General features: G+C 39.4%; 1 protein-coding gene across 3 annotated transcripts; it reads left to right on the forward strand.

Moving 5' to 3' along the window:
* The first annotated feature begins 1653 nt into the window (after nucleotides 1-1653).
* casq1b (calsequestrin 1b) lies at nucleotides 1654-24709 on the forward strand. 3 transcript variants are annotated; one of them, XM_034857168.1, is made up of 13 exons: nucleotides 1654-2091; nucleotides 17682-17714; nucleotides 19807-19900; nucleotides 20774-20874; nucleotides 21500-21611; nucleotides 21715-21788; nucleotides 22032-22162; nucleotides 22675-22720; nucleotides 22830-22884; nucleotides 22999-23099; nucleotides 23215-23289; nucleotides 23804-23912; nucleotides 23979-24709. In XM_034857168.1, the coding sequence occupies exons 1-13, from the start codon at nucleotides 1855-1857 to the stop codon at nucleotides 24086-24088; spliced, it is 1278 nt and encodes a 425-aa protein (XP_034713059.1). In that variant the 5' UTR covers nucleotides 1654-1854; the 3' UTR covers nucleotides 24089-24709. The 3 variants fall into 3 exon arrangements, with proteins under 3 accessions (XP_034713059.1, XP_034713057.1, XP_034713058.1); XM_034857166.1 differs by having other exon boundaries at nucleotides 1656-2091; nucleotides 23804-24709; XM_034857167.1 differs by lacking the exon at nucleotides 17682-17714 and having other exon boundaries at nucleotides 1659-2091; nucleotides 23804-24709.
* Nucleotides 24710-25449: the final 740 nt, after the last annotated feature.

Below are 25449 nucleotides of genomic sequence, written 5' to 3' on the forward strand. Positions count from 1 at the left end.
TTTTAACAGACCTTAATGTTTTATTTTGCCCTTCCCTTCCATGGGTATGAACAATGTTTAACTGTACAGCTTGACTTAGTATTATCTGACCCTAAAGGTGTTGAGTGTTCTAAATCTAGTGTTGCTGCATTGCCATCATAATAAAACCGGATGTTTCATCGTCGCTGTGTTTTTTTATTATTATTATTATTATTATTATTATAATATCATACTAATGAAACATCCACCTTTTTTAGAAAATATATACATATTGACAATAAATTTATCAATTTCCTATTGTAAATCCCAGAATTTTACAGAACCGACACAATAAGTATTTTTCTTCTTCTTCTTACATCATCATGCTCTAGAGACCCTCAAACCAGTGCCCAGCTTCCTCTCACCGTCAGTGGTGCACACCCACTGTCTGACCCCCCGAGCTGGCAGAGGGATCATATTACACATTGTTATTAATAGCCACCCTCTCCCTTTTTCATTGTAAATGAACAGCTGACATGATCTCACACTGACTACGTTGACATGCACATAATATTCCTCTTACTATATTTGACCTTATTCCAAACAGTGGATATTCTGACTAAGCCTTTTACATGGCTAATGAAGGTGAATACTGCACTATTGTTTAAATGTAGCTGTGCAAAAGAGGATTTTTTTCACATTTTACCAGCATAGGTGGAGTTGATGCGTAGCAATGTGTGCGCATATCCAAAAACGTGTTGAGTTCCTGTTAAGTCTTTGATAATGTTTAAAGTGTCTGTGTTTCATATTTTTCAACTGCTTTTGTATTGCCGTTTTGAAAGAAACAAACCTGTTTATTTCATTGTAAAGTGGTTGTGTGCACACAAATGATGGTTTAATTTTGTCAAATATTTAATACTTGTATGCACATGACTGACACTCTTTTTGCCCTTGGGCCAAACCGCACCACTACAACATGTGTTGAACACTAGTATGAGTGCTTGGCACTACAGTTTCCACACTATGTACTAGAAACTCCACAGGGCACTTTTAACCTTTAAACTCAGTGTTTGTTTTTTTTGTAAAAAGTTTTATTTATACATACTGGTATAGCAAAATGTTACTGTGTTTATAAAAATACAATCAAGTAGGAATATTATATACAATGAAGTATTTAGTGGTTGTAATCTGTGCCTAAAGGGCCCATCTACCCTCTGACCCTATGGACGCCATCTTGTCCTTAGTGTCATCCTGCGGAGGCCTTATTTATAGCAAGAGTCCAGCTCCTCAACAAAACTTAATATGGTAATGGAATCTTGGAGCTCTTCTTTCCTCAAGCTCTCATCGTATATCCATCCATACATTCAGTCCTCCAAGACACTGAGCAGGAATCCGTAGCTCTCCAAACTTCCAACACAACCGCTGTCCCTTTCATAGCCACGGCTTCAAACAGGTGGCTGTATGACCTAAACACGGCTCCTCCCATGTTACGACCCATGTTTTTTTTCTGTACAGCGCTCAGGAGTCCCCTCCCAACCCCTCTCAGTGTATGTCCTTCTTTTCTGGCAGCCCCTCTGACTGTCCGGCTCTTAGACGAGTGGGATCAGTGTCTTGCCCACTTACATACCAATTTGCGTCCCCAAAAAGGGCCCCTCCCCTTTTCTTCCAGCCAGTGGCGTCAGCAAAACCATGTGTAGCTCTGTTTTAAAAGGGGGGTGCCACTGTCGGACCTGCTCTTCTCTGGTCGGTGGGAAAAGGAAGTCGACTTTGTTCCTAACTCTCCCTGCTTGACACCAACTTGGGTTAGGGACAACGTTAAACTCTCAAGTGTATTTTTGCCCTTCGACTAAAGGCTTTGAGAAGAGGCGTTCTTGCGACCACCGGGTGATTATAGCCATGAAGTGGGGCTGGGTGTGTTTGGGGGTCTTCCTATCCTTGGGGACCCTTTCCTGGGGGGAGAAGGGCTTAGAGATTCCTGAGTATGATGGCAAAGACCGCGTCCATGACCTCAGCGCCAAGAACTACAAGTCCATCATGAAGAAGTATGACGTGATGGTGATCTACTACCACAGAAACGTGGATGGGAACCGCAATGCTATGAAGCAGTTACAGATAGAGGAGCTGGCTTTGGAGGTGGGTCTCCGCCAAAGCATGACAGAGGCTGGATTTGTGGCCTATGTGGGGGAAGGTTCATGTTGGATAGAGGGTTGAAGGAAAGGATTTCACATGGAGAATTTGGCTCCAGTTGAGGATTCCTGGACACAGTCATGGCTTTTGCACTTAGAATTTCAGACAAGTGGGTTTACGGCTGTTGACAGGTGTGGAGGAAGCGTGGGTGAGATCCAGTTGAGCAAGTCATGGACCCTTCAGGTGTGGCAGATTGCCAAGTAGCTGGATGAAGGCAGAGCTGAAGAAACAGGATGGAGGGAAGTACTGATAGGGAACTATACACACAGAAGTATATGCCAAGTGATAGGTGAACTTGCTGACCGATTGTCAATTAAGTCTTGATTGGGTCAGCTTGTCTCCACCCAATGGACCTAAAAAAATACATCTTGTCCAGCGAGTGATTTGATTTTGAAGGGAGAAATTACAACTTGTCCTTTTGGCCATTCAGAATAGCTACTTGCACTTTTTGCCTTTAGATGTGATGTAATGCAAGCCATCCCGGCCATTGACAACATCATGCTAGTCGTGTTAGCCCAGTTCATATACACTATTTCATAGTAGTAAACGTAAACATTGTAAATGGTCCCAAGTTGGTTTTCTGCTGCAATATGAAGGACATCAACTGACAGGAAGTTAACAAGGGGCCAAGCTGTTGCCTAGCAAGAGAATTCTGTTGAAAAGGTCTACAGCTATTTTAGTATCCAGTCCACACAATTGCAATCCCCTATTTGGGAGCTTTATGGTTTTCTGTTAAATTACTTGATCAGACTCAAAGTCAAACCAAAATTCAAATGATGTCAGGTTCTTGCACACAGTCGGCTACACCAAACAAGCATCACACATGTGTGTCTATTATTCACTTCAATGGCATTTCAGCAGAATCTAACACTAGGCTCAGACCAAGCCAATCTTGGCACAATGCATGTATTTCTGTGATTAGCTGCTTAATTTAAAATAGCCTTACTCTTCCTTTTACGCTTAAACTGCTCCAGTGCTGCCCTTTATCAGTTGGCAGATGAAAGAGTATGCCTGTTCTGGAAACATGTTCCCCCCTCTTTTTATAAATCCAACAGGCTCCTTAGCAGCCAGCCCACAGTCGACGCACCTGGGCCCCACTGTCAGCCACTGTATTCACCACAGCAATCATCTGGCTGTCGGAGCAGCAGTGTCTTCTTACAAAGGCTCAGTGTGCCTTACACTAGCCTGCATAAGTCACCTCTGTAAATAGCCTGGGACAGCTCTGCATGCTTAGCAAGAGGCTAAAAGCCCTCCCGGGATGGAAAGACAGCTCAGGGCCATATCTCAGAAAGACTCCTGCTCCCTCAGCTCTCTCAGGCAACACACACTGTTCTGTTTAGTACTACTACACACCCTCTGGGTGCAGGCTGAAGTCTTAAACCACCATTTATACACCTAAGTCATTGGATCTGATTAATTTCCTTGTCGGTGGTGCCAGGTTGTGCTTCTTGGCTTGAGAAAGAGAGCAGGTCCCTGTTGGACTGTTACTGACTTTCAGTTGTGACCAAAACAGCCAATCAGGAAAGAGCACTAGAACGGCTCAGAGGAGATTCTTTAAATAGCTGGTCGTTACCACCTATGAACCAGGATTTATGAATTATTAAAATGGAGAGCACAGGGAATAAATCTTATCTGCCTTTGTCTGAAGTTTGGACATAGCTGTATAACAGGATGTGATTCTACTTTGAGACAGCATACTGTGCATTTACATCATTCATAAAACATGTATATACATGTATGTATCTTAATATGAGCAAAATGTTTGTTTTCCATTTGTGTGACTCATGACATGCTTGAGCTGACAATTTGAGGTTTATTCTCCCTGCAGCTGTTTCTCCGGGTTATCACTAACACTGTCAGGCAACACAAGAAACGGGCCGTCTTTATTTTTGAAACCACAGCTTCCTCTTTAATATCAATTAAAAAAAAAAGTTAAATTTAGCAAATGAGTCTAGAGAATATTCCTGCAGGCCCTGCCACAAGTAGATTGTATGTTCCCCTGCATTTTCCAGCCTGACTATAAGTATTATATGGGATAAGTATCACAGGCTCATCACGTGTTTAATATCCCTTAGATGAAAAACACTCAGACATACAGTACATGACCCACCTTACCAGATTTACGAGTAAATGTACATGATGCTTTAAAGAATTGAGCAAGTGGCAGATTGTTGCCATCAGATTAAATCCTTTTAAAGATTTCTTAGTCCATTGTGGGTGGACCAACCTTTAGGCTTCAGACTAGTCACACAAATTGAAACCTGCATTTCTTTCAAGCTAGAAATTGACCTTATGGATATAGTGGGAATTCAGCAACATGCTACACCATGCTACTCATCGTGTAAATTCTGGCAGGTTATTCAGTGTACTGCAAGCTGCGTGGTTGTTGCGAAGCTCGTACAAATGCATATTGACATGTAGTGAACTTGTTTGAGCGATGAGAAGTTTAAAATGCTGATGCAACAGAAATCCTGACAGCTAGGGCAGGTAGCAAGATCTCCCACTGCAGCGACACTGTGACACACTTCCTGAATAAACTCAACCTTTTACCAATGAAAAAAAGGTTATGTGCTGGAGGAGTCAACCTGTCACTCCGAAAATATGTCCAGCGTGTCACATTTGACCTAGGCTGGTAGTTTTCTTAATCTGTGGAAATCAATCCAGTGTATATTCACAGCTGTGTTTTTGGAAGGCGTACACTTGTATCTTCTATGTAGTGGACAAGGGTTGTGAATATGCAATACTATTTAATGTTTAATTAAAATGTGGTTTTATTGTGCAATACTTAATGAAAGAGGCCCATGTAGTGTCGCAAAACCTGCATTTGCTAAAAGAGCCATAGGGTGAATGATAAAACAGGACAGAATTCTTATGTTTTGGCTTGGTATGGGAAAGGGTTAAAGCTGGAAGGAGGTGAAAACAGGTGGACGTTTTTTTTGTGGCTAAGAGATCTAAACATAAATAAATATTAAGTAGCCTAAATCTACACAACAACAAAAATACAGCACATAAGGAGGAGGTTGAGTAAAAAGTCTGGACACCACGGCGGGTGCAACGACTATTATTAAGCCACATTATCTCCTTGACTTCTTAACGAATCAACAGCAGAACACAACTTCACCAAAAAAGACAACACATAGGCAAACTACATAAACTCCACAGCGGCCGGAGCCACAACCACACACACAAATCAGTCTGGACTGCACCTTCTCTGCAAACCAGAGCGCGCACACGCACAGCGTGTACAGTAGTTACCATAGTTACTCACCTGTGTGAATGCGAGTCTCGTGCATCGTAATCTACACCCTCTAGCTGTTTCTGTCTACACCATGTTCAACTTCTCCCGCCGTCCATTTTCGAAACACAATACAGCCAGTCCACTAGCTGAGCCTCGCTGTCCCAGGAGAACCATGTCCACTCAGTCCCTCTGGTCCCACAGTGCACCTCAAAGTTTTCAAAAGCAGCAGAAAGTCCTCAAATAACGTAAGACGTTTGTCAGTGTAAGCGGCAGCCGCCGTGAGCATGTTAGCAATTAGCCGGGACTACCGCGCACCTGCCGGTGACGTAGGCCTACCATTGGGGGTGCGTTTGATTTGGGACATCATGCCTGTAAGTGTTAGGCTACATGTAACTTAAAAAAAAAAACTTTACACGGGGTATTATGAATTTTTAATGTGACTTTTCTTTAAACAAAACTATGCCTACACCATAGCCGGCTTGCTAGAGTAGCCTAACTAGGGTAAATCTAGGCTGATTTGTTACTTGCACCCCTGCTAATCGATAAATGGACTAAACCATAGCCCTACTGCATGACTTTGACCACTGATCACACCTGTTTAATTGTTCCCTCCATTTTTGTTTTTCATGTAGGCCTATAGTTCTAATTTTGGATAGTGAGCCAGTATTGGATCTTGCAGAAAAGAAAATGACAAACTTATTGGAGTTATTGTCAGCACCCACTGCAATATGCAGCTGTTTCCCCCTCTTTAACATTTGTTAAAATAAAGAGGTAACAATCAGAATCAGAAAGGATTGTTTATTGCCACATGCAGTAGTTACCTTATGTAACTGCCTTTGTAATTAATGCATACATACACATACAAACATATTAAACCATAATAAGAATTTACAGAGACACATATACAAAATAGCTGTTTAAGTAAAGTGATAATTTCATGGCAGTTTTCATGTTTGGCTCAGCCACAGGGTTTGACTTACAGTTGCTCTCACCATGCAATGTTTCAGTTCCATTTACGTCTAGGAGAGCAGTGTTATGCGTATTTAACATTCAACCTGGCAACAGCAATCTGTTAAACGAACTGGGAGCAAATTCACAAGGCTTAAAATAAGATTTGAGAGTACAGATGAGTTATGAGCACACCTCACCCGCAGCTCTTTTGACAAAAATAGCTCTCACTACTATGACTCAGACCAAATATTATGAAGTCATCCAAAGATATGATTAAAGTCTAACAGGCAGTGACAAATGAACAACTTAATAAGTTCTACACGCTACAGTGGTTAAACACATTCAAAGAAGTATAATAAATTTGATACATGTTGGTCCCAATTTTAAGAGACAAGCTGCACTGATCAACATCTTTCTGACTTGTCTGCTATCTGGATCTTCATTCTCGCTTTCTTTTTCCCTGTTTTAACTCTGACCTTTGGCATACAGCATACTGTTATTGCCCGTACTCACCCATCACCACACTGCACACAGCTCAGATTGCAGTGATCTTTTACTTGCCACCCCCTCTACCAACCATATACACATTGTTCCTAAGGCACCCCGTGTACCAGTATGTTTTAACTTATTTATTTATTATTGTGATGTAAGCAAGTTGATTATTCAGTTTGAGATGGATAAGAAAAAGAAATAATGACATAACATGGCAAAGAAATAATCATTCAGCCTGTAAATACTTCTGACATGTTCTCCTCTCTATGTAACGCCATCAGACAACTTAGTCGGAGCATTTCCAGACGGAAATATTTGTACAACTATTGGATGTTTTGCCATGACATTTTGCACTGACATTCAGGCTTCCCAAATGGGGAAGCTTACTAACTTTGGTGATCCCTTGACTTTTCCTCTAGCGCCACCATGTGGTTGACATTTAAGTTTTTTAAATAAAATATATCTTAACCGCTATTTTATGCTGTTAACTCTGGTACACAAGTCACCCACATGAGCTGTAGTCACTTTGGTAAGTAAACTTCTTATCAGGTTTTTAGATTTTTTTAATTAAATTATCATAACATAAAAAATACATACTAGTTTTTACTAAATACAACATAGTAGTTCAAAAAATAGTATTTCATTTTTCAAATCCTTTTTCAATTTATTTCTCTTCTCTTTACTCTTTCAAGTCTCTTTTCAGTATTTGAAATATTACTTTTCAATCTAACCATTTATAACTCTTCATGTTTATTACACGCATATATGTTCTCTATCTGGGATCTCGGGTCAAAAACAAATTGAGAACCTCTTATTTAGAAACATCACCTTGGGGTTTATCAGCTAACCTAAATGAAATTCTGCTCTTCGGTAAATACACCTTTGTGTAGGGTCCAACAGGGGCAAAAGATGTTTAAAATCCTATCAAAGTCGACATGGAGCCGTGTTTTGCAATGGGGCCAACATAAACACTCTCTTTGCAGTTCACTGATGTGATGTTTGAATGGATTTCTGGTTATGGAAGTTGAAATGGTCACCTAATACTGTCATACTGCTGCCAAAATGTAACTTGATACAAGCCACAAACCTGAAAGTGAGTCCCAAAATCCGAGGTGAATGTACAGTATTTCTTGCTGCAGTGGCAAAGTGAACGATGATCTACTTCAAGTAGTAGGATCAAATGGTTTCTGCTTTTATTGCATAAGATGCACGTCTTTTTCAGACCCGTGACTTCATTAAACAACTTATAAACTTAAATCAAACATGCCTAAATAACTTTTTTATGATTACTTCAGAGAAACTGGGCCTTTACAGGAGTAGATGCAGCAGTACAAGGTCATAGCCATGAGTATAGAATGTAAAGAAAAAAAAAAAAAAATTACATTTAAAAAGATTAATTTCATCATAAGAGCAAAAGAGAAATGAAATTGAAAGTAAAATATAGTGTTAAAGAAACAAAAACTCAAAATGGAAGCAGCAGAGGCTGAGATGTAAAGCTACAAGTAACAAAAGCACGGCCCTACATATCCCACAATGCACCACATTACGATTTTTCATTGTCATCGGGTCAACTTGGCTTGAGTTCATGACCAAACTGATGATATTTCCATCCACCTCAGCTGTATTTGTGTGTATTGCTAATCAACAAATGTAAATTCATTGTCCTTGTGGGCATTGACGCTAGCATTTAGCTCAAAGCACTGCTGTCCGTTCATTATGCACAGCCTTGCAAAGCTGCTAGTGTGGCTGTACACTCTTTAAAATGTGTCTCAAAATTTGAAATTTTGCATTTTCATAGCAAACATTCCCAGCTGTATGAAACAAAAAAAAATGTATGATTTGAATTTCTATATTTAGCAGACCTTTACAGATCAGTGCTGTGACTGGAACAGTACAATAAATCATGTTTAATTGATCATTATATTGTCAGAAGACACTCGCTGGTTCAAAGTCTTCCAGTGAGAGAAGAGCTAAAGGACACGACCACTCGAGGCTGTGTCTTCTCCCTTTTTTTAACCCCTCAGGTCGCATACCATTATATTAATAACTGAGAAAGATGGCAGGTGCACACAAGGCAATTTAAAACGCAGTCATATAATGTGCAGGGAATCTTGGTGGTTTGAAGGAGAACATTGCGTTATCTTTTCTAATCTCCTTTCATCTACTGAAGGATCTGGGGAAAGGTCAGACTGTCACTGTGGTAACTGTGATCCAAACTGATTGGTGGAGGCTCCTCCTTTCACCGGCACACTCCATTTCATGCTTACATTTTTAATGATGGTGGATGGTGTTGACGGAGAGAGAGAGAGAGCGGGGGGTCACTTTGTACGTGCTCACTGAATCACCTCAATTTCTCAATGCCATGGCCACTGTTTGATGCTCCTCTGGTATAAATAAAACCTTTGAACTTCAATTTTAATCAAATGTATACAGATGATCAAAATAAGATAAAGATTTTAAAAGAAAATTTAAGATATGCAGCCTGACAAGACCCCTTCAGTGTGATCTGTGGCTCTCCTGCTGCCCTGGACAAAGACAACATTTACTCTATTTGCACAAAGGTGAATAATCTACTTTTTTGTTTCCTAACGGTTGATAGAATTAAAAAATAATTACCTGTGGAATACTGCCCTATGTCTGAATATCTTAGCATTATTTGCTCTGTGTATCTTTGACCAAATTCACCCTTTTGCCATTTCTAACCAACGTAAAGGACTTGAAATCAATTGTTTGCTAGACCATCATATTAAGTTAACAGCCATCATGTGTGCATTCAAAACCCCTTTTACAAAATTCTTGTTTTTAAAAGAATCAGCCATCTACTCTCTGTATTGTAACTTTCATATGTCCTCAGTTGGCGGATGTTGTTCTCAACCACGCTATTGAAAACTCTCTCAGGCTCCTGCCAGTCTTGCTGCTGCTACTGTAATAAGAGAACAAGATAAGCCAGTTTTGCAATCCTCAGTGGACACAAAGTGTAAATCAGGGTCAGTATTAACTCCTATGTCCTCCGTAGCACATCCGTCCCCTGCAACGACCTGTGAACCTGACAGGGAGCCATATAATCATCGCGTCTGGTTTTAAGCGACGACACTGAAACGCCACGTTCAGAATGCATAAGTCACATCAGGTCTCATTAACCCGATTTATCTTGGACCAGGCAGGGCCAAAAGGCCAAGTCCCTGTGGTCCTTTTACATCTTGAACTCCTGATGAGGTACTTTAGATTTAACCCACTTTCCTTCAGGATAAACTTTGAGTCTTTCCAATATTCTAAAGCTCTCTTTACTCTGCGTAGTCCAGAGCACCAGTTTAATTTTTCCTCATTCAAGTAGCAGAGATGTCATTAAATAACCTTCCCATTAAGTGACACTGCTGTCAAGTTGAGTGAAAGCAACATCACCCTTACCTTCCTCTGGAGGCATCTTAACCACCTCAATTAACCATGTAACAGTGGCAACATATTAAGATCTACTTTGTCAGATGTAATGTCATTAAATATGACGGGTTATGTAAAAGTGTCCTTAATTTGTTCTATTGCAAAAGCCACCTGTTGTTTGAGGACTAATAAAATAAGCTTTTGCCATTGATTTCAAGGGTCTAACCTGTTAAAACTGTATTGCTCCCTGATGCACTGTGTTACAATATGGGTGAGTGTTAAATGTTTAATTTGATGGTGCTAAGCTATCTCACATATTTTATATGTTACATCTTTTGCCCATTTCTTCATGCCTAAATATCTCAATAATCTCACACATTACTGTGCATCTGTGTGGCAAGTAATGGATATGAACTAAAGATACACAGTAGAATTTGAGACATGGATTTTGTGTTTTTGTCCAAATGGGAGAAGTGTTTTGTACAGATTGAATTTCATGAACTGTGTTTCTCAAGTTGATTTACTGTACCAGAACTCTACCAAGCAGGCAGTCATCTCTTCATCCTCTCTTAGGTACATGAATTGAGAAATATTGATTCATTTTGTACAGTCAAATGTATTTTAGAACACCTCATAGTGAAAGCAACCCCTGCACATGAATAGCGTTGTACATTTTCATAAGCAACCCCTACAGAGTACATCTGCACGTCTGCAATCTAGTTTGGTGAAAAACACTTAATGGCTTCATCATTGCAGCTGGGATCTAAAGGTTGGCTTCAATAGAGAGGAGAAGCACATATCAGCTAACCCAAATGAAATTCTGCTCTTCAGTATATACACCTTTGTGGAGTGTCCAACAGGGGCCAAATATGTTTAAAATCCTATCAAAGTTGGCATGGAGAAGACCTTTGCAATGGGGCCAACATAAACACACTCTTTGCGGTTCACTGATGTTATGTTTGGCTGGAGTTTTGGTTATGGAAGTGGAAACTGTCACCTAATACTGTCATACTGCTGCCAAAATGTAACTTGATATAAGCCACAAACCTGAAAGTGAGTCCCAAAATCTGAGTGAATGTATTTCTGCATTGGCAAAGTGAATGATGATCTACTTCAAGTAGTTAAATGGAATTGTTTCTGCTTTTATTGCATACGATGCACCTCTTTTTCAAATCCATGAACTCATTAAAAAACTCATAAACATGAATTACACAAGCCTAAACAACATTTTTTTTAATTACTTCAGGGAAACTGGGCCTTTGCAGGAAGAGATGCAGCAATACAAGAGGTTATAGCCATGAGTATTGAATTTTCAAAAATACGTTGATTGAAACCAATCCAACAGAACCTAAATCGCAAACACTAATTTCATCATATGAGCAAAAGGGAAATGAAAGTGAAACTAAAATATAGTGTTAAAGGGATATTCCAATTTGTCATTGCACTTCCATAAAGTTGGGAAACCAAAAAAGAAACAACATTTTTAAATGGAAGCAGCCGAGGCTAAGCTATTAAGCTACAAGCAACACAAGCACGTGAGCCTACATTTCCCACAATCTACCACATTACTTTTTTTCATTAGACCCAATCTGCCTCCTAAATACCCACTTTTGTTACATCTTCATACACCACGTGAAACACGTTTTATTGCACTCACGAAATATGATATGAAGAGGACGCCATACCCACTTTTTTTTAAACTTGTAACATTGTACAATAGTATAGTATAATACTATAGTACTCCTTGTGACAAGTAAACTGAACGCCATATGTACACTGATAGAGTTCCCCTTTAACTACGGAAGTACGCAGAGAAAATATTGGTGCGTGGCTGGAATAATTGTGCAGTAGACAGAAATAATATGAGAAGAATAATTAAATGCAATAGGAAAACAAATGACGATACAGTGGTAATTGAAATATGTAACTCAAATAGAATTTAGCTGAGGTGGGAGCTTCGCAGCTCACTAAAGGTCCTGACAGCAGCTCCCAACAACAGGTCAAAATAGTTCATGGCAGAGTAGCCGCATGCTGTTTCTGTTTGGCTAAATTTAGCAGGACTCCCCTCCACCGCTCCTAGCCCACTGTTGACGACTCCCTCCATAATAAAAAACCCAATCAGTGTTGTCCAAGAACACTGTACTGTGTACATACTGTGTTTGCACCACGGGACACACATTGTGTTACAGTATTTTTACTTTCTTACTGTAATTATTTATAAATGACCCTGCTGTTCTCGCTTTCTCCCTTAACAATGTTTACATAATGTTCTTTTCTGCTTTCCCCACTCCTCCATTATCTGTATTAGGGAATGTCTTCATTTCACCTATTCATGCGAGAAAAATGTCAAGGAAATGCAGGGAATAAAGGTTTATCATGTAAAATTTAAACGTGATTTTTTTTGGACGTTGAAATCTCCATTCCTCAAAAAGAATTTCATAGAGCTGCAATTGATTGTTTGTACAGCACATGTATCGTATTAAGACCAAGCACTGGTTCTATTAATTAAATTTGCTTTAGGTAAAGGTCCCACATTTTAAAAGGTTTGACTGTTAAAGGAACAAAGTGCTCAATCCACAGAGAAACACACGCAGTCATTCAGTAACGGTATCTCTAAACAAGCCGTCAGGACATCCGATGTCACAACCATACCATATGTACAGTAGGTAGAAATTGCAGCTACAGCCAGTGTCATTTCCTAGCTGCAATGATGGTTCAGTGACTCCGAGAGAGAGCAGATGCCGACCCAGAAATGTTGACCAATCAGAGCATACTGGCCTTTTGTAAAGGGGGGGGGGGGGGAGTAAAAGAAACTATATTTGAGCCTGAAAATTAGCATACTATGGGATCTTTAACGATTGATACATGCCTTACCCCTTTTCAAATTAGAGGTTTTGACTTGAAAATGCACAAGCTCCAATGCCAGGGTGACAGTGAGGCAGCATGCACACTACCAGGACCCTGAGACTGTAGCAGCTAAATGGAATAAGGCACCAGTAGTTTCTCTTTGGGAAAAAGCACTTTTGGGGTATGTGACTGATGTTATTTACTGGGGGGACAATCAAATGCAACATAGCAATCATAATTTTTTTTTTTAGTTGCACATGTCCAATTGAATCACTTTTTGATTAGTATGTTATTTCACTGAAATACAAATCAATGCAACCCCCCCCCCCCTTAAATTTAAATTACCTCTAAAGAACACATCTTGTCTTTTAGAAAGTGTGTTGCTTTTCAAAACTGCTGTCTTTGTGTGACTCACAAAAACAAGCTTGACAAATGCAGGAGTTTATTATCTGAGATTGTCATGTGACATGTTTGTAATATGGTTTATTGCTGTCAAAGTGAGTCATTCACAGATGGTCCCAGACACTTCTGTCCTCACAGTTTGTTGGAGTGAATCAGCTTGTGTGCCTGTGACATTTTGAAACGCGTTGAAAAAGTACAAAATAATAAACTCTAAGTAAAAACACACAGAAGAGAGTTATAGAGATGTATTACATATATATAATCTGTAAAACCTTTAAAAAGACAGCGTCTTTTTTCTATGCACAATCCTAGATCGGCATTTTAAAACAGTGCAGTAGCTGGCGGCAAGTCTGCACATGTGTTTTGTACATTTTGGTATCTGAATGTTTCATGACCACCCTGGCACGGTGTTATGTAACAGCCTTGTGTAGAACGTCCTGATGTGTTACAGCAGTCATTATTAATTTACTCTCTGGCTGGGGGGGAAAGCTGGCTATAATTCCTATTTTGCACAGAACCCAGACCACCTGCCTTTAAAGAAAGATGGGGAATATTATTGCTTTGATAAGCTTTTGATGTTTATTTATTTCACAGATTCAGCTATTTTTGGGAATAGCAGACAACATGTTAGAGATAATTTAAGAAAGATGATTTATTTCCTGTTTTTTTGTTGGCCGTATTACCTACTAGTTGGGGTGTGGGCTTTGATGTTAAAGCACTAATGATTTTGCATTTTGTTTTGTATTGTTTTTGTGCTAAAAATTACGTCAATGTTGCATAATCAACATAACAATGTAGATTTTTCAAATACATCTGCAGACAAACCATTACATAAACAAATGACATTACATGCAACAATATTTTTGTACACCATAAAACAGACACATTTCCATTACATCTCAAAAAGTCTCTACTGATTTTTGTACCATATAGAAATCAATGGAAAGTCATAGTTGTTTAACATAGCTAACCAATGATTGTCAATAAGATAAGTTTTAGATTCAGGTTTTCAGAAAAAATCTGAAACTTATCCTACTATTGTTTTGATTATTAACAAAATGTAGATTTACAAAAGGTAGCTCAATTAAATTATACCATCATTGCAATTGAACCTTGTCAACGCTAAAATGCAGATTGTGAACAGTGTCTTCTTACTGGAAGATGCAACCAGTTTGGGGTCTGTCTTACAATTTGATTAACATTGAGTTTTAAAACATCTGGACATTATAGACTGAAAAACAGTAATGTAAAGTGTTGATGATTTATCATTATTCTTGCAATCTAAAACTTGCAAAATGCATAGTTATCGGATTGCGTGCATTTATGGCACCATGTAAAACCATGTTAACACATACGCACACTGTAAACAGTAAACTATGCACACAAGTACATGCACTCTCCTTCACAGCTCTCAATCATTACATTTCTGGTTGCAGATGTTGATAAAAAACAAGGCCAACTACAAATCTAGCTGTGTCTCTGCAGCTGGTGCTATTGCGTTTGTGCTAGTGTCCCTGGGGTTCTTACATCATGAGGTGACACACATTCACGTGTGACTCATTAACTGCTCAGTTCTTCACCTAAGAAACACACAAGGCCTGCATGGGACTGGTCAAACAAAAAGAGATTTAGGCCAGTTATATTATCCTGCAAAATGGGATTGCCAGGCAGACATAATGACCAACACACACACAAACACACACACGTATAAAGTATATATTTATATGCAGTATGTGTATATATGTATAGAATATAAGTATATCATATACATATGTATATATATGGATACTATGGTGTATCGCGATACTATGCTGTATCCATTTTCTCCCCCAACCCCACAACAATTGTGACCCCTCTACTGCACTGCTTACACGCCACCCTTTCCTAGCTCATCGTACGGTGCCACAGCCGGGACCAAGAGCATGTTTTTGACAACTCACCATGGCTCTCTGCCCTCATCTTGTGTTACCTGACAAGCTGACACTGACTGGGCATTGGGAGATGAAGCCAAGTGATTACACAGCTAACCTCTCACTTGGCCCCACGCACCCAGACTTTTAAGATGGGGTCAGGATGATAGCAAGGGAAACAGATGAGGAAGGGTGAAGGGTTGTCTTAGGAGACTGCTGTAAGTCAGGACAAAATTACCTGACGGTCACAGAAAGTAGGAAAGAAAGGAGGTACTAGAGAGTGAGTAGAACTCCCGAAAGCAGAAATGAGACATGTCAGAGGGAGGACACAACTAGAAGGATATGAAGGCTGTGAAGTGGTCACGTGTGTGTCAAGTGTCTTCTTTCGTTCATCAGCAGCCAAGTCTGCCTTCCCTTCTTTACTTTTCCACACCCATTTCTATAGGAAACGGATCTTCTTTTCTGCTCCTCAACATGCTTTCTTACACACCCTTATAAAGCTGTGGGACTCCCTGCTTCGCCTTCACCCCACTGCAAGCACCCACAACTTCACCTCTGTTGTAAATAACCCAGTGTCTCTAATTTGGTCGTGCCATCTGGTGACAGGGAGAGGAATATAGTTTTTGTTGTTGTCAATTCTTGGAACCCACTCCTACAGTAGTATTGTTTTTTGTTTTTCAATGTTTTTGTGAGAAAGTTTGACTTTAATCAAGTCATGCAATGCAATGGTTAGTGCAATCTACTACAGAATATCATTCAAAAAGATGCAAACCACATCCTGATTTAGTTCTTATTCCATGCAGCATGAGCATAACTTGTCTAAAAAGTGTAATTTGTGTCTGAGGTCATTATAAGCAACAGCAGATGTTATTAAAGTGCTCATATTATGCTCATTCTCAGGTTCATAATTGTTTTAAAAGGCTGTACCAGAATAGGTTAACATGTTTTAATAAAAAAAAAAGCTATCTGCTTTAGCTACAGAGCAAGACATCTCACTTCTGTTCCATCTTTTTTGGGAGTACCTAGGTAAGGACTACTAGCCATTCAGAAGCAGAGTATGAGGGCGTGCCACGCTAGCAGCTAGGCCAGCATTATAACGTGTGTTACAAAGTGACACAGAAGTTGTCACAGAAGTAAAGGCTGACAACAACAGAGCTGTTTGGAGCAGTTAGTGAACATTGTTTTCTGTATAGATGCCATGTCCCTTTGGGGGGGAATTGGGGCTTTTTCACTTTGTAGACCTACAGTATAACATGCACAGAACAGATACACAACAGAAAAAAGGAAAGGCGAAAAGCCAAAAAGCATGATATGAGCACTGTTACGTTGGTCCGTCCACTAATTGCAGATTCAAATAAACATGTTATCAAAATGGTTATGTTTCTCTAACTTGACACTCTTCTGCTTCCAGGCAGTGATTGAAACAATTAAGAATAATGTAATTACTCAATCACTGGTGCATGTTACACCCAAAACTATTTAATTATCGTCTCATCTCTTGTGTTAAGCTCCTGTTCACAATCAGCTGGCATTACCTCAGGACCTCGGGTACTGTTTTATTCAAATCTACGTATTAAATTTCATTTTTGCATTGTGATTGAAATGGAAACACATGGGAACATATAAATATATAAGTGTCCCCAAGATGTTAGTATCATCTCTGTTAAAAGAAAAATAGGAGAAGAGGATAGAAATGCATGGGACAAACAAGGATGCCTTTTTGTATCAATACAATTGAACAACAAATTGTTGGGATGCGAGATGATCCGAAATGTTTCGCCAGATTAAGTAAACCAGATGCGTTGCAAATAACATGAGGTCCTCAGGTAAGAATAGTAACACTTTCCTTTAAGTCCCCCTTTTTAGCATTTACAAGTAGTATATAACCGAAAATGCAAGGTTAATAACCCATTATAATGTAGTGTAAAGCAGATATAGCAGTGATATCAGTTTATACATTGATACACAGTATAAATGAAGGCTGCTTCATAAATAATGACAATAGCATGTATTTAATGGATAAGCTATATTTGCTGACAAATACTATATGTTAAGAAACTAAAACTAAAATGTTCTCATAGCTGCGTACAACATTGTGAAGTGTTACATTATTAAATGTATTACATGTATTCATACTGCTTATAAATGTTTAATAAGGGCACTTATAGTAAAGTGTAAACAGGGCTTTGTGAACCAAGTACAATCTCATTGTTTAAGTTTGGACCTATTTTGTCTCCTGTGAAGGCCACTCCCATTTGTTGTAAACCTGGAGGCTGTGACTATTGTGCTTTGCCCTAAAGCGTTACCTCTTCTTGCAGTTGATCACAAGTCAAGCAGCACTTATCTTTCAGGTATGTCAAGGTCTGCCCTTTTTGTGTCTGTAAAGCTGGGCTGCGAAGTACAGATTATTCTGGCCCTGCAGGATCTGCTGATTGTTCTCTTCCACTCCTTGACTGCAGGTATCACAGAGAGACTCAACTGCATTCAAAGTCCAGCGCAGCCGCAGCAGCAGCAGCAGCTTGGACTGGGCCATTTGAGTCATAGCAAGCTGATTTACCTGTGAAAGAGAAATGGAAGATTGTTTCAAAAATGCTCCCATCTAATCTATTAATCAAACTTTAACATCCATCCATCCATCTTCCCATCCATTCTTCCATGCAGCCATCAATGGTCGTAAAGGGTCACTTCACCCAAATCATGAAAATCATATTTACTTTACTAGTGATGTCAAACATTTCAGTTAGTTTTATGTGCCAAGATGTTATGCTGTCTATACTGTGTGGTACAGCTCTGCTCGACTATTTCTTTTGGTACCATTACTTTTGTCTTTTTGTTTTCCACTGTGGATAGCACCCCCTCAGTGTAAGTGGGTTTTATAAGCTGATTGTTACAAAGACACCATGTGAATCTGCAGTGACATGATGGGCCGAGTAAATCGAAATATTGTTGTCACTGCTGACAGTGGCCATCGTGTCGAGTAACGCTGTACCATGCAATGGAAAAACAGCATTAGTCTTCAGAATTTCTGCCACCCCCCCCAGTTTCAACAGAAGTGAATCAAATTAATTTGTGCTGCTCATAACATTGAAAACTTACATAAAAACTCAATAGTCTCAATTGAACACAGATAAGACTGAGGTATGTGGGATTATTTTAAAAGTTTTGAGAAGCACAACATGTATTGGTGGGACACGATTCAAGAAAACGGGTATCTTAAAAGGTATAGTTCGACATTTTGGGACTTATTTAATTTCTTGCAATGAGTTAGATGGGCTAAGTTAACTGGCTGCTGGCTATAGCTTTATACTGAAAAGAGGGATGTGACTCTTCGCGTTGAGTTTTATTTCCCAGAATACTGAACTATTCTTTCAAGACTTCACCAGATAAAACTATCTATCAGGACAACTAGACAGAATATTTTATTCTGATTTGGGTGAACTTACCCTTTAAAGCAAAAGAAGCCTCACCTTGAATGGAACGTTCATTTGGTATCACCTTTTCTATAGCGATTATCTTGCTTTAGTGTTTGAAGACAAATGGGCCAATGCTCCTAACAAGATTAGAGAAAAATTGGCCCTGGGTCCAAACATGAGCTAATGTCTCTGGCCTGTGGAGACCAAAAGAATGGATGGCCTTAAAGATTGCCTGCGAAGAGCAGCATAACGCATGCGATACCAAACTATACATACTGCAAAAGCTATCTGCTGCTGGTGCTTTGGGGCATTTGGCCACTCATGAATGTCATTATACAATCCTATTCACAATGCTGCTTTGTTACATAACGCTTTTCACTCACTTCATTTAAGGTGTAATCTCCCATTCCATGGGTCAATCATCTTGTTCATACTCTACAAGTGCTAAAACAATAAAATGGAGAGCAAATTAGCATTAAAAATGGAAAATGGTAGTGTGTTGTTGTATACAACTGTGAGAAATACTGTTAACTTATTGCTTAAGTCTGTGTATATACAGTATGTATGCGCATGTACTGTATGCAGCAGCTTGACTCTGGCTCCTCTTCTTTCCACCACACCTGTTGCAGCGTCTCTTCCCCTCAACATAGTTGGCTCAAGTTCTGCCTCTCTTGTTCTTCTGGAAACCCCGCTGTCTGTGCTCCTCTCACGCCGGCTATGAGAGCTGTCAATTGTTGGCTTCGGTTTCACTCCGATTTAGAAAGTGCAAGGCAGCAGTCCAAAGCTTTTGCTTTTAAGGCCTTGAAATTAAGATGAAATGCCAAGGGGTAGCATGTGTAAATGAAACTGAAAGTATGTTTTCAATGGTGTTCTGAGATTAGAAAATGTCTATCATGGGTAGACCAGTGGATGCACATGTAAAAGCAGCACTCATGTAAACTAAATACAACATTCTCTTTCTTTTTCACTACCCAACCTCTCTCTCTCTCTCTCTCTCTCTCTCTCTCTCTCTCTCTCTCTCTCTCTTTAGCTTGCAGCCCAAGTTCTGGGTGATTTTGATGATGAGGACATTGGATTCGGCCTGGTGGATGAAAAGAAGGACTCTGCAGTTGCCAAGAAGCTTGGTAAGCTTGCCAAGCATTGACATAGACCTGGCTGATGAAAACACGCCTAATTGTCAACGATACCATCAGAAAAAAAAACTTTGGCTTAGTTTCAATCACCTCTTTCAATCACCACATTTCTCATGGTCTCTCCTGGTGTTCTCAAAAGAACAAGTGCTACTCAGCAAATTCAATGTTTAACTTTGCAGCCAAGGGTCACATAAAAACGGAAAAAGAAAAAGAAAAGAATACAAAAAGACAAAATCGACGACACAATAAATAGAGCTAGAGCAGGGAAATTCATACCTAGTGCACAAGAGTGCAAATGTACAGTGTGACTATCCAATTGTAAAAGGGAAGTACAAGGAATGTAAAGCAGAGTGTGACTGGCTATTAAGCATATTGAGGGCACTTGGGGTGAATTTGCAGTGCTTTCTGCAGACTTCTTTCTAATGATCTTTCTTTTAAACTTTCTATAGTCACCTAATCCGTATTCACTCTGGCTTTATGGAGACAGTCTTGATAGGAATCTGGGTACAATCCATTTATTTATTTACATAAATCATACAGGACGTTATGTTACTGTAATGTAGCACACATTATATTTGCTTTTGGACACATTTGAACGTTAACCTGTCTAGTGTTATTCCATGATCACTTATGAATAAATGGCTAAATAAATTAAGAGTAAACTGGATTCAACATGTAGTACTGCAATGATAGACAATTAATGTGAAACAAGGCTGCCCTCAAGTGTTGACCAAAGATTTCACAGCTTCTTTCAAACAACAAGTGCTGCAGCAGTAAACCCAAACCGTTGGGCAGTAATTATTGCATAAAAGAACAATCAGGTACATTAAAGTTACCCACTGACATATTCTTCTTTCTCTGCAGGTTTTGATGAGGTGGAGAGCATCTACATCTTCGCCGACAATGAGATCATCGAGTACGATGGAGAACTGGCAGCCGACACCCTGGTGGAGTTCCTCTATGATGTACGTAATTTTTGGTCAACGGGGAGGGATGGTGCCAAGTATGGTAGCTGAATTATGGTTTGGTCTTGTTTCTACTGTGCAGCAGCTTGGTCAGTGAGCTTCATATTTGACACACAGGGCACCCTTAAGAGTCTGTTTGAGATGCACAAGGGTTGGACTCATGCACTGTGAGATGACAAGTATAAAGAATACCTAAGTCTGCACAGAGAAGATGCTGGGGCGGATGAATGGGTCAAACAAACACAGGACTTTAACCAGGAGACCACTGTTCGTGTTCCGTGTGAAACCAAAAGTCAACCCTAACCCTGCGACATCTTGTTTGCATGTATGTTACATAACAAACATACATATTATAACCCAAACCATCATCTTTTCCCAAACCTAACCAGGTAGTTTTGTGGCCTAAACCCAATCCTGCCCTGCACATTGAAAAATGATGCCAAAGACGTAGCCAGAAAATGCAAAAGGTGTCAAGAAGTCCTGACCAAGCGTCTGTATGTGACGAGTTGGGAGTGAAAATGTGTTGATTGAGGACATTTTAAAGAGGACAGCAGCATATTGCTTTATACAGCTAGTGGAATTGTGTCACCTAGATTTTAGGACTAATATAAATGTCTCTTGTCAGGTGATCGAAGACCCTGTGGAAATTATTGACAACGAGCGTGAGCTCAAGGGTTTCCACAACATGGACGAGGTCATCAAGCTGGTTGGCTATTTCAAGAGCGAGAAATCTCCTCGTAAGTTAAAGATTACGATCTAAAAACTCAGCTTCAAACTGATGAAACTTTAAGAAACTGTTGTTGTCAGCCTAATGATGTTTTCCTTATTTTCTCCATACAGACTTCATTGAGTTTGATGATGCTGCTGAGGAGTTCCACCCCTTCGTCAAATTCTTTGCCACATTTGACCCAAAGGTTTAAATTGTTTGTTTGCGTATTGGTACGGATTGGCCAATTATGTGCATAAAAATGTAAATTTCAGTTCTTCTGAAAATCCTAGGAGACTTAGCAATTTCATGGGCCTGTAACAATATAGACATTAAGTACATTTTAAGACTACATTGGTACTAGTAATGTTTACATGTCTGTGCTGTGCCAGCAAACATCTTTAACTTTGTATTTCCTGTCATGTTCTCGTCTCTGTTTACATTATTTCAGATTGCCAAGAAGCTTAAGTTGAAGATTAATGAAGTGGACTTCTATGAGCCTTTCATGGAGGAATCGGTAACCATTCCAGGAAAGCCCTACATTGAGTCTGAGCTTGTTGAATACATTGAACAGCATGACCGGTGAGCATTCATGGTGTCCTTTAATCCATCTTTAGTCACATAATTTTGTTAGTGGAATGATTTTAAATACATTGTATTGCTAATTGAAGTACTTTTAAGTGATTATTTCCATTTTATGCTACTTTACACCTCTACAATTTGGAGCCAAATGTACTGTTTGGTCCACTATATTTAATTGAAGGAGCAGTGTGTAGAGAGTAGAGCACAGTGCAACTAACTGAATATCCCTCCCCTCCCTTTCCAAGCATGTAGGATTACAGTATTTTCAGATAATGTCAAAATGCAAAAAGGCCATCAAAAGATTCTCTTCACAATGCTAATACTTAAGTATTAGTTGAATGCAGGACTTTTACTTGGAACAGATTATTTTTTCACTGTGGTATTGCTTACTTACTTACTTACTTTTACCATATGAGCACTTCTTCCACTACTGCATAATTTACACAATCAAAACCCAAAAAACAAGTGTTTTTTTCCTGTAAGTTATTATAATATTACATTTGATTTTTCAGGCCCACTCTGAGGAAGCTTGAGCCTCACAGTATGTATGAGATCTGGGTAAGAGATCTGACCCTACTGTTTAAAAAAAGTCATCCTTCAATAAAACGTATCAGTCAATCTGGGCAATATAAGATATCCTCGCCTCATCCTTCTTTTGTGCTCACAGGAGGATGACATTGATGGAGAGCACATTGTTGCCTTTGCTGAGGAAGATGACCCAGGTAAACTTCTACCTTAGTGCCTCTTATATACAGATACAGCATTGATATTATCCACATCGGGAAGTGATAGCTAGACAATGCTTTAGGGTGCCTGACATTTGAACTTTTTCTTAGATGGTTATGAATTCCTGGAAATCCTGAAGGAGGTGGCACGCGAGAACACTGACAACCCCAACCTCAGCATCATCTGGATAGACCCTGACAATTTCCCTCTGGTACCCCTCACCCCTCATATACATATATACATATATATAAAGACTGCTTTGAATGTCATTCTTTAACTGCATCAGGATATACAAGCCTAACCATCTGTCTGTATCTCTCTTTCAGCTGGTGCCATACTGGGAGAAGACCTTTGGCATTGACCTCTCTTCTCCTCACATTGGTGTGGTTGATGTTGATGACGTAAGCATCCTTTCCCACCCCTTGCAAACACCTAAAAGGAATAATTAATTGTTTGAAGTTACTCAGGACAAGTGAGTAAGTAAGTGTTATCAACAGGAATGCATTTGTAAGTTTAAGTTTTCCTTCTGATACTGGAGTGTTCTCTCATTACCGTGGAAAAAAAGTCTTACAGTGTCTGTACCTCTGTCAAACTTTTGAAAAAGTAAAGCAAAACACTGTGCTTCATCCCAGCCTCATCCCATGAGATGAGTGCAGCACTTTGTACTACCCTGCTACAGGGTTTTAGTTTCTGAGACAAAGTCATTAACGAGTAACTACCGTTTTTTTTCAACCTGTATTTGATTCAAATCCAATTTTTTTTTTTTTTTTTTTATGTTTTAATACAAACCACTGCTCCAAATGTAGTCTATTCACGCTACTTGTTATTTGACTGCCATTTTCAGCTGTAAAAAGGGCACCTGAAAACATTTTGTCATACTATAAATATTTGAGTGCCACTGTGTGTTATCGGCAGGCCGACAGCGTGTGGATGGAAATGGACGACCAGGATGACATGCCCACGGCTGATGAGCTGGAGCAGTGGATTGAGGACGTTCTGTCAGGAAAGATCGACCCAGATGATGATGACGATGAAGAAGAAGAAGATGATGATGACGATGAAGAAGATGATGACGAAGACAACGACGACAATGATGATGATGACGATGATGATGATGATGATGATGACGACGACGATGATGATGACAACGATGATGATGACGACGATGATGATGATGACGATGATGAAGATGATGAATAAAAGTTTACCATCTTTCACTTCACTATAATTTTGCCCAAAATGGCGAAACACAAAAGTAGCAGCAGTTTTTTTTCTTCTAAAATCTTGCAGCAAACACACTTTGTGTCTGTTTGCTTCCTGTATGGTTTCTGGTAAGGGACAAATGTAGTGGCCCTATGAGAAACCTTTACTGTCAGTCAGACAAGGAGAGGATTTGCATCTCTGTTGATGAACAGGGTTGCAGCTTAAAATGTTATACGTCCTTTGTTACTGCATTGAAATATGCTAATCTCTCACCTCTGAGGTTTACAATGAATGTGAGCAGCATTTGAGAGGCTAACAGAGACTAACTTCCCTGACATTTTCTAGCTAATGTCACAGAATGTTCACCCCTTTTGTCATTTTCTCCAATTAACTGTAATCCTGTTTCAATGACATGTTTTCTACTTGATGAAGAGAAGAAACAAATACTTTCTTGTACTATTTTTTTTTTAAAGAGAACTACACCTAAACTCACTGGACAGTCTTAAGATTATTACAATCTTGTAAAAGGATTAAGGTACCGGATAACAAAAAAAAAAGCAAAATAATTTGTTTCTGCTCTTTTATTAAAAAAGAAAGACAAAAATATTTAAAAACCAATGGTGTTTGTTGTTTTCATTGCTATATGAGATTCTGTACAATTTATACTGTGCGTGTGTGTGGTCTGCAGGCAATGAAGTTTGAGAAATACTATACCAACATAAACACTTGGCAATAATAATGAGATTATGGGAGAGGCTATCTGAGCCTAGTGCGCGCGCACACAAACACACACACAAACACACACACACACAAACACACGTGTCCTTGGCGGAGGGACCAGATTTGTGGCGCAGAATTTAAAGAACGTAGTCGGTTAGAAGTGAACAGCTTTACTTTGTGCTTGTTAAGGAAAAGTCCATCTGCTTTAAAAAGATGTCTGCATTATCAGAAAAAGGGATAATATTAATCACATGCTAAAAGTTGTTTCATGCTTCTTGCATTCAACGCAATTGGTGAGGTGCATATAGCGGCTTGGGCGTGGAGGGTGCGGAGGGTCTGATCGCCGCACACAAGTTCCTGGGACTTATGCCTAGTCCAAGGAACAATGAAGCTGTTCTATAGAGGCTTTCCAACATTTTTATGAAAAACACATTATTTTAACTAAATGTTATGTTAACAGCCTTCCGCCTCTTCTGTGTGTGCAATTTCCGATAATAATTCTGTACCTGAAGTTTAATAGCGCAGGAAGGAGTGGCAACTTATTGTTTGGAGATTGATATCAGATCTATTTTTGTTACGCTAGACTCAAACATTATCACTATACAAATACAGACATTATGTCTATATAATGTCTATAT

Source organism: Etheostoma cragini, chromosome 19, assembly GCF_013103735.1.
Source record: "Etheostoma cragini isolate CJK2018 chromosome 19, CSU_Ecrag_1.0, whole genome shotgun sequence".
Classification (NCBI taxonomy): Eukaryota; Metazoa; Chordata; class Actinopteri; order Perciformes; family Percidae; genus Etheostoma; species Etheostoma cragini.

Bases quoted from the DNA above. Each gene is read 5' to 3' on its own strand.
- casq1b (XM_034857166.1), top strand. From the start codon at position 1,855: ATGAAGTGGGGCTGGGTGTGTTTGGGGGTCTTCCTATCCTTGGGGACC. The intron at 19,901-20,773 runs GTAAGCTTGCCA...CTTTCTCTGCAG, and splicing joins TGCAGTTGCCAAGAAGCTTG to GTTTTGATGAGGTGGAGAGC. The intron at 23,290-23,803 runs GTAAGCATCCTT...TGTTATCGGCAG, and splicing joins GTGTGGTTGATGTTGATGAC to GCCGACAGCGTGTGGATGGA.